This window comes from Falco punctatus, assembly GCF_963210335.1.
Source record: "Falco punctatus genome assembly, contig: scaffold_67, whole genome shotgun sequence".
Taxonomy (NCBI): domain Eukaryota; kingdom Metazoa; phylum Chordata; class Aves; order Falconiformes; family Falconidae; genus Falco; species Falco punctatus.
The window spans coordinates 494,253-510,078 of NW_027660125.1; the positions used below are offsets into that span (position 1 = coordinate 494,253).

At 51.1% G+C, this 15,826-nt stretch overlaps 1 protein-coding gene across 1 annotated transcript; it reads left to right on the forward strand.

Moving 5' to 3' along the window:
* Positions 1-14,903: 14,903 nt before the first annotated feature.
* LOC308057911 (MAD2L1-binding protein-like) lies at positions 14,904-15,652 on the forward strand (the record flags this gene model as incomplete). The annotated part of the gene is made up of 1 exon (XM_080411926.1): positions 14,904-15,652. Exon 1 carries the CDS (start codon positions 15,152-15,154, stop codon positions 15,650-15,652), a length of 501 nt encoding a protein of 166 aa, XP_080268052.1. The 5' UTR covers positions 14,904-15,151.
* Between the last annotated feature and the right edge of the window lie 174 nt (positions 15,653-15,826).

The window sequence follows — 15,826 nt, forward strand, 5'->3', positions numbered from 1 at the left end:
GCGACACTCAGGGGACAAGTGAGCACAGTTCAATCCATTGCAGGAGGTTGCCTTTCTTTCCCAAACTCACCTGGCTCGTGGCAAAGTCCTCCTGCGTTTGCAGATGGGGCCGTCGCAGGCCCTTGCTTGGGATGAGCCTGCAAGAACCAAGAATCAGGCTGCGCTTGGACAGCAGCCCCGCAGCAGAAAGGGCCAGCGGCGAGCTGCCCCCCGGAGCCAGCAGCCTGAGCATGGCAGAGCTGGGACCCTCTGCCCTCCCAGGCTCTCTGCCCCGTGCGGCAGGTTTCGTCCCAGCTCCGCCAGCCAGCCAGTACGTACCAGCGTTCCTGGTGTCTCCCCAACCCCCTCTGCTGCGGAGCGGTACTGTGGGAACCCCCGCCCTCCTGCACATGGTCACCCCACTCGCTGCACATCCCAGCACAGCCAGAGATGGGTGAAAGGCAGCCATTCTCACCTCTGCCTGTGCCTCCATCAGCCTCTCCAGGCTCCTGGCGCGCACTGTCCTCCACTGGGCGGGAGAGAAGGAGGGGAAGAAGGTGAGCAGCCATGGGTCTGCTGCTCGGCTGCAGGAGCAGTGCTTGGGGACAGGGCCCAGAGCAGAGAGACACTCACGGCGTGGCGGCGACTCAGCTCCTTCTCCAGGAGCTTGATGGATGTGAGACGGGTGACGCGGGCTCCCGTGCGTCTTTCTGGTGTCCTGTGCACCGGGAAGGGAGAGGGAGAGAGCTGGGTGAGCCCCAAGCCGTCTCTTGTCTCTTGTCAGGCAGCTGTGCCCGAGAGCTGCCTGCAGTCCCAGGGGCACCTTCCCCAGCTGGGGGCTGTGTTCCCCCGTGGGCCCAGCTTCTCCTGGAGCACGTCCCCGGCTTACCCCAGCAGCGTGGCCACCCACAGCTCCTTCAGTGCCTGGGAGCTGCAGAAAGAGAGGGGAGACAGCGTCAGGCCCTGCTGCCCCCAGCCCTGGGCAAAGGTGGGTGCCTGCACAGCCCTGCCCCGTGGGGCAGGACAGAGGCGCTGTCCAAGCCCTGGGTCGCTCTGTCCTGCCCGAGCAGCTGTATTTGCCCTTCCCTTCTGGGGACCAAAAGGTGACCAGGGGATGCAGGATGGGGAAACATCCCCCATCCCTCCCTCCCTGCCACCGAGCTGCCTGCTCCCTGCCCAGGCTCTGCACGCAAGGCAGAGGCCAGTATTCACGGGATGGCGTGGGCACGGCTGGGAAGCTCTCCTGCCCGACCACGACTCACCCAAAAGTGGCGATGCAGGAGCCGGTAGGCCAGGCGAGGATGACAGAGGTGCTGTCCTCATCGGTGCCTTGCTCCTCCTCCTCCTGTCCATCCTGCCCCGCAGCCTCCTTCCCGCTGCTGAGCACCCACAGCTGGTCCAGGGCCAGGCAGAGCTGTGGGCGCAGGCTGGTGCCATGTCTGCAGAGAGCAGAGGCGGGCACTGAGCTGGAGGGGGGCTCCTTGGGCTGGGTCCCCACGCGCAGAGCCCTGTCCCCCACCTGGCCTTGGGACCGACATTGGTGCCTCCAGCACCGAGGGGCCGGGGCCTGGGGCTGGTGCCAGGGTGTCCCTGGGCCGGGGCTGGGGGCAAGGATCTGGGCTCTGAGGGTCTTACCGCAACTTGGCGACCACCAGTTCCTTGTGGAGGAGGAGCAGGCGCCTCTCGCTCCTCTTGCGGCCCCGGGTCAGCCGCACGTCTGCGCTCAGCGCCGGCTCGGCATCGCTGAGAGCCTCCCTGCAGAGCAGAGCGTGGCGGGCATGAGCAACGTCAGTGCTGCGTGGCCCAGCTGTGCCCGTGTGTCCCCGAGCCCGGGGGGAGCCCACCTGGAGCTGCAGCAGCAGCAGGCCTGGCCCATCCTGCCCGGGAGAGGAGGGCCCTGGCTGTGCACCGAGGAGGGGGCCCAGCCGGCGACGGGGAGGCTGGGAAGCGGGGTGCTGGTGCTGTGGCAGCGCTCCTGGGCCAGAGGCTGCCTCCTGCCAGCGCCGCTGCGTGCCAGCACAGCTCTGCCGTGCTGCCTGTGGTGGCCGTGGGCTCCCCGTGACCAACGGTCTGAGCCCAACGGAAAGTGGGCGGAGCCTGGGGGGGCGGGGCTGGGGCCCTCTCCAGTATGGCCGGCCCTGCCTTGCCCGGGGGAGCCCCGAGCAGGACAGGGCAGGGGGCAGGGACCACCTCCCTGCGCCTGCGGCCAACGCTTTCACCTGGCTTTTTGACAGGGTCCTGCTCAATAAAAGAAGCTGTTTTTCCTAGAGATGGCCATTGTGGCTAGAGGCAGACTCCTCTTGGTGGAGGCCGGCCTAGCGGTTGGAAGGCCTCTGGCAACCAGGCCGTGCTAGGCCTCAGGCCCCAAGGCGCTGGAATTGGAGCAGGCCCACCGGGAGGAAAAACTTCCATTTTTACCAAAAGACGGGGGGACTAGCAGCAGTCAAGAGCCGCTCGTGTCCTGCCAGGCGCCACAGGGAAATGAAATGTGTGGTGAGCTTCAGCAGGAATTGTGGTGCCCCTGGAGCACCACCCTTGCTTGGGAAGGCTTTATCCCACCTGGGTGTTAAGGCTTCACCCTTGGCAATCAGGGCTGGATGAGCACCACCCAGGAGCCCCTGCCCTGTTAGCCATGACCTTCACCCAGCCGGTGGCCAACACGGCCAGGGGCGAGTCTGTGGGGTAGGCCATGACCATGGCAAAGAAGGGACCCGTAGTCGGCTTTTGATGGCCCGTGTCTCATTTCACTGTTGACCCTAAGCAATGCCTTGCTTCAAATAGAAGCCATTCAGAGAGTTACACACCCGCCCTTTTCAGGAAAAATGCAGGAAATCAGAGACGTGTAGCAAGTTCTCTGTTGGCTGTTGTACACCGCAGCAAGAAGCAGCGTGGGTCCAGTGGCTAATGCTGGAAGGGGAATTCAGCACTTGTGGGAAAGGGATATAAAGGCACTCTTGTGGGCCAGGCTGGGATTGGGGAGCCTGAGTGGGTGTCTGGGGTCCCAGCTTTCCCGCAGTGCTGACTGTGGTGCCTGCTGCTTGTTCTTCCCTGCATCGCCGGCTGCATCCACCTGATGGGGCTGTGCTTGGGAAGGGCTCCGGGGGTGAGCAAGCCCATGGGAGAGGGCTGCAGAGAAGCTCTTCTCCAGAGATCTACCAGAAACTGTGCAGAGCATCCGAGAGGATGCTCTGTGTGACAAGGGAAGGTGCCCGTTGGTCCAATGTATGGAGCCTGCAGGGCTCCCGTCAGGGTCCTTTGACCGACCCATCCTCCAGCCAGCAATCCAGGTGCTGGGGGGTCCCATGCAGGTCTCCTGAGGTACCCTTTAGCCCCGGTGAAGGTGTCATGCCTCAGTGTGTGCTTGCAGGGCATGTTTCCTTCCTGCTGACAAGGGTGGAATTGCAGTTAAATGCCCCTGGGCGATCCCGAGCCAAAAGCAGGTTTTTTTCTATGGGCCACACTGCTTTGCAGTCCATGTGTGTGGTTCAGCTCCTGCATGGGAGCTGAGGACACGAGGTGACCTAGCTCTGAAGCTGGCCACTCTTGCTCCAGGCAACTCCAGTTGCTTGCGTTTTCCTTCAGCTTCCCCAGCCTGATGATCTCCACTGTCACCTCCTCCCTGCCCTACGAGAAGTATCCCTCTCCCAGCCATTAGGACAGTGGCGCAGCACTCAGAATCCAGATCACTGGTAGAGAAGTAGGACAGAGGAAAAGAGAAGTTCTCCTTTGAAAGAAATCCTTCTTTGTCCTCCTTTAGCTACTAGTGGATGAAAAAAAGGGGGACAGAATTTCAGGCCAGCCACAGCACTGGCTTTCAAGCCTGAGCTTGTAATGTCATGGCTGTTCTGGAATGTGGTACAGTGAAATGAGAGATAGAAATGGCAAATTTTCCCCCTCAGAGCGGTCAAACGCTGGCAAAGGTTGTCCAAGGAGGTTGTGCAGCCTCTGTCCTTGGAGATCTTCAAAGGCCAAGGGCACACAGTTCTCTGCGACCTGCTCTAGGTGAGCATGCTGGAGCAGAGGGCTTGGCCCAGAGGACCTCCATGGGTCCCTTCCAACCCTACCCTCCCGTGTGGCTCTGTGCTTTGCTTTTGCCCTGGCAGAGATCTTCAGGGACTTTGCGTTCCATTTTGTGTTGCCTTAGGGCTACAATGTGCTGTGGTTTGGGGGCAACAAGGTTATGGTATGCCAGAGGTCAGGCGAGTTAGTGTCAAAGTGTGTTACTGTTATGGACAGAACCTGTGTTTGTTGGCCCTGTGTTCCTAGGGTTATGGCATTTTTATCTTGTCTTGCGATCTGTGTGGTTGTTTTTTTTGTGGAGAGTGCCTTTTTTCAGCTATTTTGCCTTTGTGGGGTTTGGATGGGGGCCTTTGGTTTGTGTATGATGTTTCTTCTGGTTGTTTTTCTGCTGGGCTGGTGGATGGTGGTGGTTTTTTCTGTCTTGAAACCATCGTTACAGGCCTAATATATCTCCTGCAGGTCAGGCAGTGTCACTTCTGGCGTGGTCTGACTCATTTCTGGTGAGTTGGTAGGTAGGTATGGAGGACTTGTGGTCCCTCCATGGAGGATGACTGCTAGAGGACTAAGAGGCAGATCTGTGGAGGGGTGAGAGGACTGCTGGCCCATAAGCAGTGACTGTCAGAGGATTAAGTGTACTTGAATTTACGTGGGCTTCCAAATTCATGGTTGTTTCTCCTGCCTTGCGGAAGAGCCATGGGAAGTCACCAGCCACACGGAAGGATAAAGGGTTTCCCACGGCTACGTGGCTTTTTGGGTTTTGCTTTTGAATAAGAAAGTCCTGTCTCTACATGAGTAGAACTATAAACGGTCAATTTTGCCAACTTTAGAAAGCAGGGAGCAGCACTTTTGTGCTGTGCCTCACATGGCGGCCAGGGCATGGTGAGAAACAGCAAGAGAGTTTCTTCCTGGAACCTTCTCCAGGGGAGCAGTGCTGCACTTGTCAAGGTGAGGGGTTTTTTGGCTCTATGCGATTGCAAATGTGAGGGGTTAATTTTCAGAACACAGCTATTAGGGAGCAGAACATTTGTGCTGTGCCTCACATGGCTGCAAGGACAGAGTGAGAAACAGCAAGAGAATTCCTGCCTGGCACCTTCTCCAGGGGAATAGTGCTGCACTTTCACAAAGTGAGCTCTGGTTCAGCATGAGTGCACAAGGTTTTGGTCAATTTTCTCACCACAGGAAGCAGGAAGCAGCACTTTTGTGCTGTGCCTCACATGGGTGCCAGGGCAGGGTGAGAAGCAGCAAGAGAATTCGTTTCTGGAACCTTCTCCAGGGGAGCTGTGCTGCCCTTTCTTAAGAGATACTTTTTCTTTTAGCTCTGCATGAGTGCACAAGGTTTGTGTCAATGTTCTCAGCACAGAAAGCAGGGAGAAGAAGTTTGGTGCTCTTCCTCACATGGCTTCCAGGGCAGGGTGAGAACAACAAGAGAATTTTTTCCTGGTACCTTCTTTATGGGAGGAGTGCTGTACTTTCCCAAAGTGACTTTTTTGGGCTCTTAACGACTGCAACGCTGAAGGATTAATTTTGCTCACCACGGAAAGCAGGGAGCAGAACTTTTGTGCTGTGCCTGACATGGCTGCCAGGGCAGGGTGAGAAGCAGCCAGAGAATTCCTTCCTGAAACCTTCTCCAGGGGAGCACTGCTGCACTTTGCCAAGGTGAGTTTTTTGGGCTGTGCATTATTGCCAAGGAAAAGAGGTCAGTTTTCTGACCACAGAAAGCAGGGAGCAGAACTTTTCTGCTGTGCCTGACACGGCTGCCAGGGCAGGGTGAGAAGCAGCAAGAGAATTCCTTCCTGGAACCCTCTCCAGGGGAGCAGCCCTGCACTTTCCCAAGCCATGTTTTTTGGTTCTGTATGGGTGTAAATGTGCTGTGTCAATTTCCTCACCAGAGAAAGCAGGGAGCAGAACTCTTGTGCTGTGCCTCACATGGCTACCATGCACGGTGGGAAGCAGCGAGAGAATTCCTTCCTGGTACCTTCTCCAGGGGAATTTCCCAGTTCCCGAGAGACTCCTGGCACTGGCTGCAAGGGGGCTCCCAGCCGAAGGGTGGGCCTGGGTGTTGTTGGGGTGGGAATTGGTGATGTCTCCTTTCCTTAGTCACGTTAACACTTTGGGATAACAAATGGATGCTTCGCTCCTATTGCTCTTTTATCATATCGCTCACAGTAACTGCTACTGGTTCCTTTTATCATATTGCATGCTATTTGCTTTTATTGCAATATAAGAAACTGCATTTGATATATTCCATTATTTGATATACTTGATAGATTTGATTATATTTGATGTGGAGTTCAGCTTTGCTGTGTATCCAGTCAGCCAGCAAAACATAATTCGGCGTAGTCGGCAGCGTACGAAGTAAAACTCTCTCTGTTTAGGAAAAAAAAAAATGTTCCTCGACTTGCTATTGTCAGGTGGGAACCATTGCCTTATGGTGTTTGGGCCAGAGTGGTCTGGTGGTGCTGGGCAGTTGGGCCATGCCAGGGACAGAGGGACGGGGGCAGGGGAGGGGGCGGGGGGAAGGGGTTTAGGGAGGGACGGGTGGGAATCGATGAAGGTGTTTAGGGGTGGAGCGGGGTGTGTGGGGGTGGGGGGTGGGGCAAGGATGTGTGTTTGTGGGAGTGGGTGTATGGGGGGTGGGGGAGGTTTGAGGAGGCGGGTGTGTGTGTATTGGTAAACCTGGGTATGGGGGTGTGGGGGGTGTGGGTGGGGGGGTGTGGAGGGTGTGTGTGTTATTTAGAGAACAGAGTGGGGAGCCTGGGGGAAGGGTTTTAGGGACGGACGGGAGGTTTGATGAAGGCCTTTAGGGAAGGACCGGGGATCTGGGGGAAGGATTTTAGGGACGGACCGAGGGTGGGGGAGGGCTGCACCAGGGTCTGGGGGAACAGGTTTTAGGGCCAGGGCGGGGAGGTGGAGGTGGGGGATGATTTCAGGAACAGCCTGGGGTGGAGGAGGGTGTCAAGGGAAGTCTTTCAGGGTTGTTTGGGGGGAAGGATTTTAGGGACGGATGTGGTGTCTGGCGGGACGTTTGATGCCACTGTATAGATTCCACTGTATATACATTTATGTCCAGGGATTCTGCTAAGGGGAAGCTGCTGGCTCGGCAAAGGGACAAGATGTCTGAGCTCCCCAGTTGCCACGCTCTGATTTGGTGTGTAGCTCTACGTTAAACACACCTGCGCACAAAGGTTAGGCCAAGCTGACTCTCTAAAGCTGTTAGAAGTGACGAAGTAAGGGACCTCTCATCCAGGGAGTCAGCCTTGGGAAGGATGGGGAACAAAGAATGCATGGGGGAAAGATCTGCGTTCTCTTCGGTGATGCAGAAAGAGCCTCTGGGTGAGGACGTTGTGGTCGCAGGAGGAGACAAGCCGATAGAGTGCTGCGATCCGCAGAATGTTGGTTGGAATTCGGACAAAGGTAATTGTTGTGGGGGGAGATCGTGACCTCTGACTCAGATAGCCCCCCGAGAGAGGGCAAGGCCCCGCCTGGGGAGCACGGGGAGCTAGTAAAAAACCTCAGCAGTGCTGTCTGAGGGTGTGTGCTCGTTTGCATTAAAGCAAGCAACTTGTAACCCATCCCGTGCCTGACTGAAAATGCATGTGTAATGCGCTATGAGTGTGCAAGTGCTCTGCTGTCCATAGTGCGTACCCTCGAGGAACTGGGTGAGCACGCTCAGAGGAAACATTCCCCCGTGCTCCCAGCACTGCCATAAAGAATGCCGGCCTTCTGAAACTTGCAAGCAAGTCTTAGAGGGTTTTTCTCCCTGACCGACTTTATGGTATCATTCCCACCATACTGGAGAGAGCAAATCTTTTTCTCTTTGGTGGTGAAAGCAGCTTGGGGAGCGTCACTGAAGTGCAGCACTTTTTTAACCTCAGGTTTAAAGTGCCACCGGTCCTACCGTGGAATACATCCTTCCTCAGGCTTTCAGCAAACGGAAAGGATGCATCAAACCCACCCCACAAACATGTCCTGCACTTTTTTTATCTTTCCTGGAACGTGGGGACATGACCCTGCTGGGCCATCAGTGCCACCTGCCTGGGAGCCAAGATGGTGCCTTTACATCCAGGCTAAGGACTTACCTTCTTTTTTTTCCTTTTCAGCGACTTTAGAGCCATTCTTAGGGAGGCTGGTTAAGCTGGTTTACTGCACAGCTGGTCGCCAGTGGAGGGAAACGGTAAGCTCCGCTATTGCCTTTGGTGTTTACTTGTTACCTTGTCGCTCGTTTGAGTGATCTTACCATGCCCCGGCAAGCAGAAGCTATCACGGCACTTTAGGCCTTGGTCTAATAGTCATGCAAAGCAATATTGAAAGTCATTCTGAGATCTGGAACAGGCCCCAATGTGCATTTTATAAAAGTGCATCTTGGCTGCTCTTTATCTTTGTATGGTTTTTTTCCCCATTTCTCCAGACTGTTGAAGCTCTGAAAGGTGCCAATGAGCTGCTCTCCCTCAGTTTGCTCCTTTGCCTTTGGGGAGTGCGTTTCATGTTTTCTTCATGGCTTTGCAGAGGAGAAAATCCATGAATACACCACCTTGTTTTTTTCACCTAAGCTAATTTCAGAAACTGCCTCCTTTAACTTAGACATGAAACTCTTCTTAACCTCTTTGTGCACTTGTAGAAAAGCAGGGTGGGGTGGGGGGTGGGGGATGGGGGTGTCTTCAGGAAGTGCCCGCAAAAGAGCCTTTAGGAGACCCTGTCCCTTGACTCACATGTGGGGTAGTGAAGAGTCTGAGAAAGTCACGGGTGTTTTGGTGTTCACCAAAGCAGGTTTTCGTTTTGGTTTTTTTTTTTTCTTATTTTCTTTTTTAACTTATGTAGCTTATGTCACCAGGTAGTGACAGCCCGGGGGTGACAGGAGGGGACAGCAGGCAATGGCAGCCTGGAGGGTGACAGGAGGGGACAGTAGGTGGGGACAGGCCTGGGGGGTACAGGAGGGGAGAGCAGGTGTTGAAAGCCTGGCGGTGACAGGACCTCAGGCGCCAGATCATGGGCCGCGAGAGGCTGAAGGCAACTCACTGCGACCTGCAGGTCACCAACGCCCAGACCATGGAAGGTGCGTGGGGGCGGCGGGCGCGGGATGCGGGGACCGGCCGGCTGGCGGTGGCGCAGGTGGCCAGTGAGGCGGTTGGGCCGCGGCCGGCAGCGGTGACTTGTGCTGGGGCCTCAGAGCTGCTCTTCCGTGGTTGTGCGCTGGCAGCTGGCGTCAGGGCTGTGTGCGCAGCCAGGCACAGCAGCGTACGGGGTCTGTGTGCGACACCGCGCGTGGAAGAGGTTTGGTTTCTGGGACCCTTCTAGGTAAAACGATACGGAAATGTGGGACAATGCCTTGTAATCACAAACCTGCCAGATTTCTTTGAAAGCCGGCAGAGAAGGCTGAACGTGATAGAAAAGGAGTGGATGGCTAATTTGAAGGGGAAAAAAGTGGGTTTGGTGACTGAAATTTGTCTTCAGCTACTTTTACTCCACCGCATTGGAAAAGTGGTGCTTGGCTGTTGCAGAAACTGCTCAGTAGCAACGTTTGGGATCAAGAGTGTATCTGTGAGTGAGAATCTATGCAGACCCTGGAAAGCCATCTTGTAGACGAGCGTTCTGTCTAAAGTATACTTGGCATTTCTTGCCAATACAGCTTCTTTGCTACACCAAAGACATTTTCATTCAGATGCTATTGGGCATCATTTCTTCTTTTCTTTCAAACGGTGCATTTTTTTCCTGGTACTGCGTGTTAGACGGTGTCAGGGCAATACTGAAGTTTTATGGCAGATCACTTATGGTGAATATACCTAAAAATGTTCTTCGAGAAGCCCTAAGTTCTTTTGAATCTCAGAAATGGTGCTTGATTCTCAGAGACGGTAATGGTTTCGTATTACTTAGCGTGCTGTCTCAGTTTGGTAATCTACCATCTGGCAAAGCTTGCATGTGATTAAAGACTTTGGGATATGACAGAAATAAAAAGACTTGGAAACCATTTCCATTCCTTAAACATTCAAATTTTACCGGGTGTTTTGTTTTGTTTTTTTCTTTTTTTCCTGTGGTTCTGTGACATTCTCTCAACAGTCTTTTCTTTACAATGTGTACTCATAGGTGTTTTCCCTCTTCCTGTTTGTTGTATTAAAACTTAAACAGGATGACATGCCTGCTGTGGTAACTGTAACTTTGGCCCCAGCCTTTCCAGTGGTTGGACCTAAACACGCTGTTTACCTACAGATAGGTAAAGTATGTTCAGGAGAGTATCTGTGAGGAGACTTAACAGCACGGTGTTAGGGGTCTTGGGGGTGTTACGGGGTCGCGTGTCACACGGCGGTAGAGATAGACATGCAGGTAGAGGCAGATGTACAGGTTGTGACACAGATACTTACTGGAACTTCTGTAAGGGTGTCTTCCCTGTGGAAATGCAAAAATCCCCCAGTGGTTGTCAGAGCAAAGCTAAGGAATACATTTCAGTGTCATACACGTGTCTGCCAGATTTTGGGGTTTTATACATAACCGTGAATTTCCGTTTTTGTTGAACAGCATCTGCGTGCCTAAAGTCACCTTCAGAAGATGAAGGAAAGAACTCGGCCAGGATGTTCTGCCTAAAGGGGGTTCTTGGAGATCTTCCCTGTGGAGATACGGTCGTGGGTTTTATAACTTGGTGCAGGAGTCCTGACTAAATGGTGACATGATCTTGGAAAGACCCTTCAGTGAACCTTGAGTGAAGATGGCCAATTGTTCAGATTTTTCCGGGCCGCGTGATCACAGAAATCTCGTAATAGAAGCAATGCTAATAGAAGCTGAAAGTAAACAGGATTTTAAACATCACTGGGGGGAAAAAAAAGAGATGGTGGACTCTTTTTGAAGATGGTGGGAAGGCAAAATGGATGGTTGGGATGTGTTTGAAAAGGTGGGAGGCAGGGTGGGGGTGTCCTCTTCCGTGCTCGCTATTATGGAGACATGTTCTAGGGTTTTGTAAGCTAACAGGAGCAAAAGCAATGAAAGTTAGATCAGGAAAGAACCTCATGCTTTAGCAGACACTGCTGTAGTGACTTTAGAGACCATTTTGCTGTTGGCGTTGAAACGATTCCAAAAAAATGGGAAAGATTTTGCTGCTTGTGTTTGACTATCAGACCTGAAGATTTCTGGAAAGGTACCGTGAGATGATGAAAGCATGACGCTGTGTGTAAAATGTTGCTTTTCTATCTGTAAAGGGATTCCCTGAAGTGCTACGTGACGACATGTTAATATCACTCTTACAAACTGACTGATGCTTTCTCTGTATTGATGTTGTTTCCAGAATACACAGATGATAATGCCCTGATTCCGGGGAACTCATCGGTAACTGTTAGGGGAGTCCCTGTTAGAGGAGTTAAAGCTACCGGCAAAACAGACCTTGGGTAAGTAGCCATAACGCGTTGTGTTCTTTGGGAGGGGTTTCAGTGTGTTCACCTTCTTTGTGGCTGTTGGTTTACGGAGGCATTCAGGGTGTATCTTTCTTGTTAAAGCTGCTGTTAACTTTTGTTGTGGCAGGGCAGATTTGAATGTATCTGTCCCAAAGCAGACTTAGATTTTTCAGCCCGCTGGGACGTGGCATTCAAGCTCCAACAGTGGTGACTGTTCAGATGTTTGAATTGGGTTTGTTCTTGGGCTTGGTTTTTCTGAGAGTCAAGTTCTCCATCCTGTTTCCTCTATGCAGAGAGATCCCTTATTGTATGCTTTTGCTTGTATTGCTTTTAGAGTAAACGGAGAGACACATTGCAGTGTGAACTGGTGATTTGTTCCCATCTGCCAGCAGTCCGAGTCTCCGTGTTTGCCTGCTTCCTTTGTTTGGGGGAGGGGGGCAGGGTATTCTTACACCCCAAAGCGGGGTGTGTGTGTGGGCTGCATACTGTCTCCAGAGGAAAGACTGAGAGTGGCCAGCTGGCAAACCGTGCAAACAAGAAGTTTCATTCTTAAGTGCTTCCTATTAGATTCCTAAAGACAATGTCTATGTCGGGCAAGAGAAAAAGAACAACATCCTAAAGCGTATTGCCTTTTGTGCCAGGACGGTGAAGGAACAGTTGATCTTTTCCAAACCTGAAGCTCAGAAAGCAGTTGAGCACTTTCCCAAATGTTAGTAGTTACCTTTCTAAGTTTGATTTCACCCTAAGCTGCTCTCTGTGCTCCAGGTATTACTGCTGTATTCCTCAGATTTATGGAGGACAGAGAATCTGATTACAATTGCAGATACTCAAATGTAAGCCTGACTACAGCATTATCGCTGTCATCGATGTATTCGTACAGTTCAGTTCTGTATCAGCTGCATCAGCATGGTTTGAATGCTCATGTTTTCAAGGCTTCTTCAAGACAGACCTCTCCTCCACCGTTAGTAGATATTATTGACTTGTGGTTTTGCCATGTCTTTCTAATGTTAGTTCTCAATAAATAGAGTGTACTGGCGCGTTACAGCGTGTCTCAAACAAACAGTACAGCAGCATCCTAGTACCCATGAAGCATCTGCAAGCAAAACCCCCTGAATTTATGTGGCTCCCCTGTAAGCTTTGGGCATATTACTGCAGGAGGTGTTGCAGTGCTTTCAGGCGCTACCAAGACTTTCTGGATGCCACAGCACTGTGCTTCTAAACATGGCCTGGTTTGGGGGGTTAATTTAGGTGGGGATGCTTAGTGCTGTCTTGTCAATATAGCCTCCATTTCTGGTTGGATGGCACCCTCTCCTGGTGTTGGAATGCTGCCCTAAAATGAGAGGCTAGGTGCCACTAGCATCAAAGATCCAAGAAATACCTGCACGTGGGGGTAAGGGATGAATGCCGCTGCTCTCCTAAAGTTGCAAATGGATTGGGCAGGTTAGCTTTCTATTCCTTCAGCTGGAAACCTTGTGGAAACAACTGGTAGAGTCGTTAGTGTTTGGGAATGCTGAACGCATGGTGTCACGGTGGAGAGGCCTTCAGGAATGCGTTAGTCACCTTGTAGTATCTTCCTCAAGGCAAATGGATGGAGAAACCCTGGTGTGGTAATCTAAAGCACTTCCTCATGTTCAGGAGGTACGTGGCTGTACTTGCGAGCCTGGTGGTGGTGTAGCAGTGGCAGGAAGAATGAGCCTTTCTATTTGTGCAGGACCGGCACAGCAGCCTTTGGGTTGCCTCTGCTCGTGGGACGCTTTGGATGATGTATGAATTGTTTGTTAACTGATGGACGGTTGCATGTTTGATTCATGAGTAGCATGCAGGTACAGACCAATGAGTATGTGGAATCTCGGCAAGGGCTTGTGTGTCATAAGTGTTTCCTAAAATATTGTAGCATGTTCAAGATGATCCTAAAGCAAATTCTGGTAATCCAGGCTTTTTTTCTTATTTTTTTAACACAGGCCTCCTCGACCACAGAAAATCCTTGGAACTGCTTTCAGGTGATGTTTCTACTGCTATTGGTAGTCACTTTAGGCTAGAGGATAGTAGGTACCTGAACACAGTGCTTGGGCTTCCACAAAGAAACACTTTTCTACAGACAACTGTTCTTGTTTTGTCAGGGGAGTGTAGAAACCAAAGTGCTCTATCTGGTACCTGTTTGTGATAGTGGGGCTATGCAGATTGCCTGAAGGTGCCTTCATATTTGGATGGCTGACTATTTAAGAACCGAAAACTGTAGCACAGTCTTCACAGTTTTGAGACTTAGAGAGCAGAAAGAAAATATGTGAGGACTTCTTCTTGCACTGCTGTATTCTGTATCTTAGAGTAATTGGGGACAAAGAAGGAATGGGATTTGGGGTTTTATTTCAGTTGCACTGAATGTACCAGGAGAGCACACTTTATGTATAGAAATAAATTTCCGTATTCATAAGACTATCAGAACACAGTGTTTTGGTGTTCAGGTTTTATAAACTGTTTTCACGGCTTTATGTTGGTTACGAGTGCTTTATTTTAAGTTCTGATCATCTTTTTTTCTTCTTCTAGAACTCAAACTGAGCCAGCGAGTAGAACATCAAAAGAGGTATGTAAAGACACAAGCTGAAACTTTTTTCTACATGCTGCACCTAAGTCTAAGAAATGTAGTCTTGTACTAATTCTTTTATATATGTAAAATATAAAAGTTGTTATAAATTGAGACCAGAACGGATCATAATCCAATTAAAATTTTATTAATTATAGCAAGTAGAATATGAGCAAAAACAGCGCTGGACGGCAGGGGAGTCTGCGCTCCACCAACTGCCGCCCTGAGCAGTTCAAACAGTCCCTTTTTATACATCTTTACTTCCGTGTTCATGAAGTAGTGGAGGTACTCTGCGCATGCTTCGGTTGTTGTTAGGGGGTCGTTTTCTGCCTCCTGGTGGTCGTTGAGGCCAAAGTAAGAAGTCTTCCTCCTTCGTCCCATAGTTGACCCCTCACTCATATGTCCTTATATGGGGTTGTTTGTCCTGTTTCTGTCTGTTCCTGGACATCTGGTGGTTATCTTGTCTTGCACAAGCGGTATCTGGTTTAGTTTGTGTAAGCGATTGCGGTTATCCTACCTTACACAAGCGGTGTCTGGTGGCTGTTTGCATAAGCGATTTCATATCTTTTGCTGTCTGACCTTTACATTGGGCTTAACATAAATCTTAATAAACAATACCCTAGTCCATAGTTTCTCACATGTGCCAAACACTTGTAAAGTGCAGTGCAGTTGTAGCTGTATCCTTAAGTGTTACCACAACTTCATTAAAAAAAAAACAAACAAAAACAACCCACAAACAACTAAAAAAACCTTTAGGTTAGGTGGCTAAAGGTCTCAAAAAGTTGCTGTTTATCTCTTGTTGTTCCACTTTGTGCTCAAAGCATGCCACTGCTTTGTTTGTTACTCAAACAACTTGAAGAAAAAAGGCTGGTAGGTGTTTTTTGGAGTGATAGCTGATCTTTAAAATATGGAGTTTGTAATTCTCGTGGACATTCCTCAGTAGTGGGGTTCAGATTTAAACTGAGTAGCTATAGGGCAGCCATTTGTGTTCATCTTGGGTCTCCTGATTCCGTACGTGGGTACCTGTATCTCTTAAAAGGCACATAAACCCTTGAACCTTCCTTAACTTTCAGGGATGGGATGGGCCATGCTTTCTGAAGGGTGTGTTGGTACTAATGTTTCCTAATAATGAAATGTGGTGATCTTTCTTTGCTTTGTTTTCCAGGATGGAGATGTGATTAAGAAGCCACCCTCCATGGACCTGGCAAGCAAGAAGTGCCAGCAGGTGCTGACAGAACTGGAGGAAATGTTCCAGCGCTTGGAAATAATGTTTAGTTTGACACTGGTTCCTCGGGTTCTTATTCTACTTGGAGGCAATGTCATGAGCCCCAAGGAGCTCTATGAGCTCAGCTTGGAGGGTATCTGTGAGGGCGGTGCTGAGGAGAGCCTGAAAACTGCATCCTGCGTTCACAAGCTCTTTCACTCGCTCTTTGTTGCGGATGTCTTCAGTGAGCTGAAGGCTCTCCCTGTCATGGGCACTGTTGTTATGCTCCAAGGACACCATGATTGTGGTGTTGATTGGTTCCGGCCCAAGCTCAACTATAAGGTGCCGACTCGAGGGAGGAAACTAGCTGTTAACTTGTCCTGCGATGGAGACATCAACAGAAGTGCCTCGGCTCCTCAGCATGTGACCTCTACTTGGGAGGACTATGTCTGGTTTCAAGCACCAGCGGCGCTCAAAGGCTTTCACGAATGACCCACACTCTGTAGAACTTCAATGGAATATCGAATAACCTTTGGTGCCGCTTTAAGCGATAACTTTATCAAATACAACTGTGTATTCTTGTCTGTCTGGATCCTTTATTCAGGGCGTCTACTACCTTCCTGTAGTTGAACCGTGTCCATCTGTTTTCATCTCCTGAATGGCTGT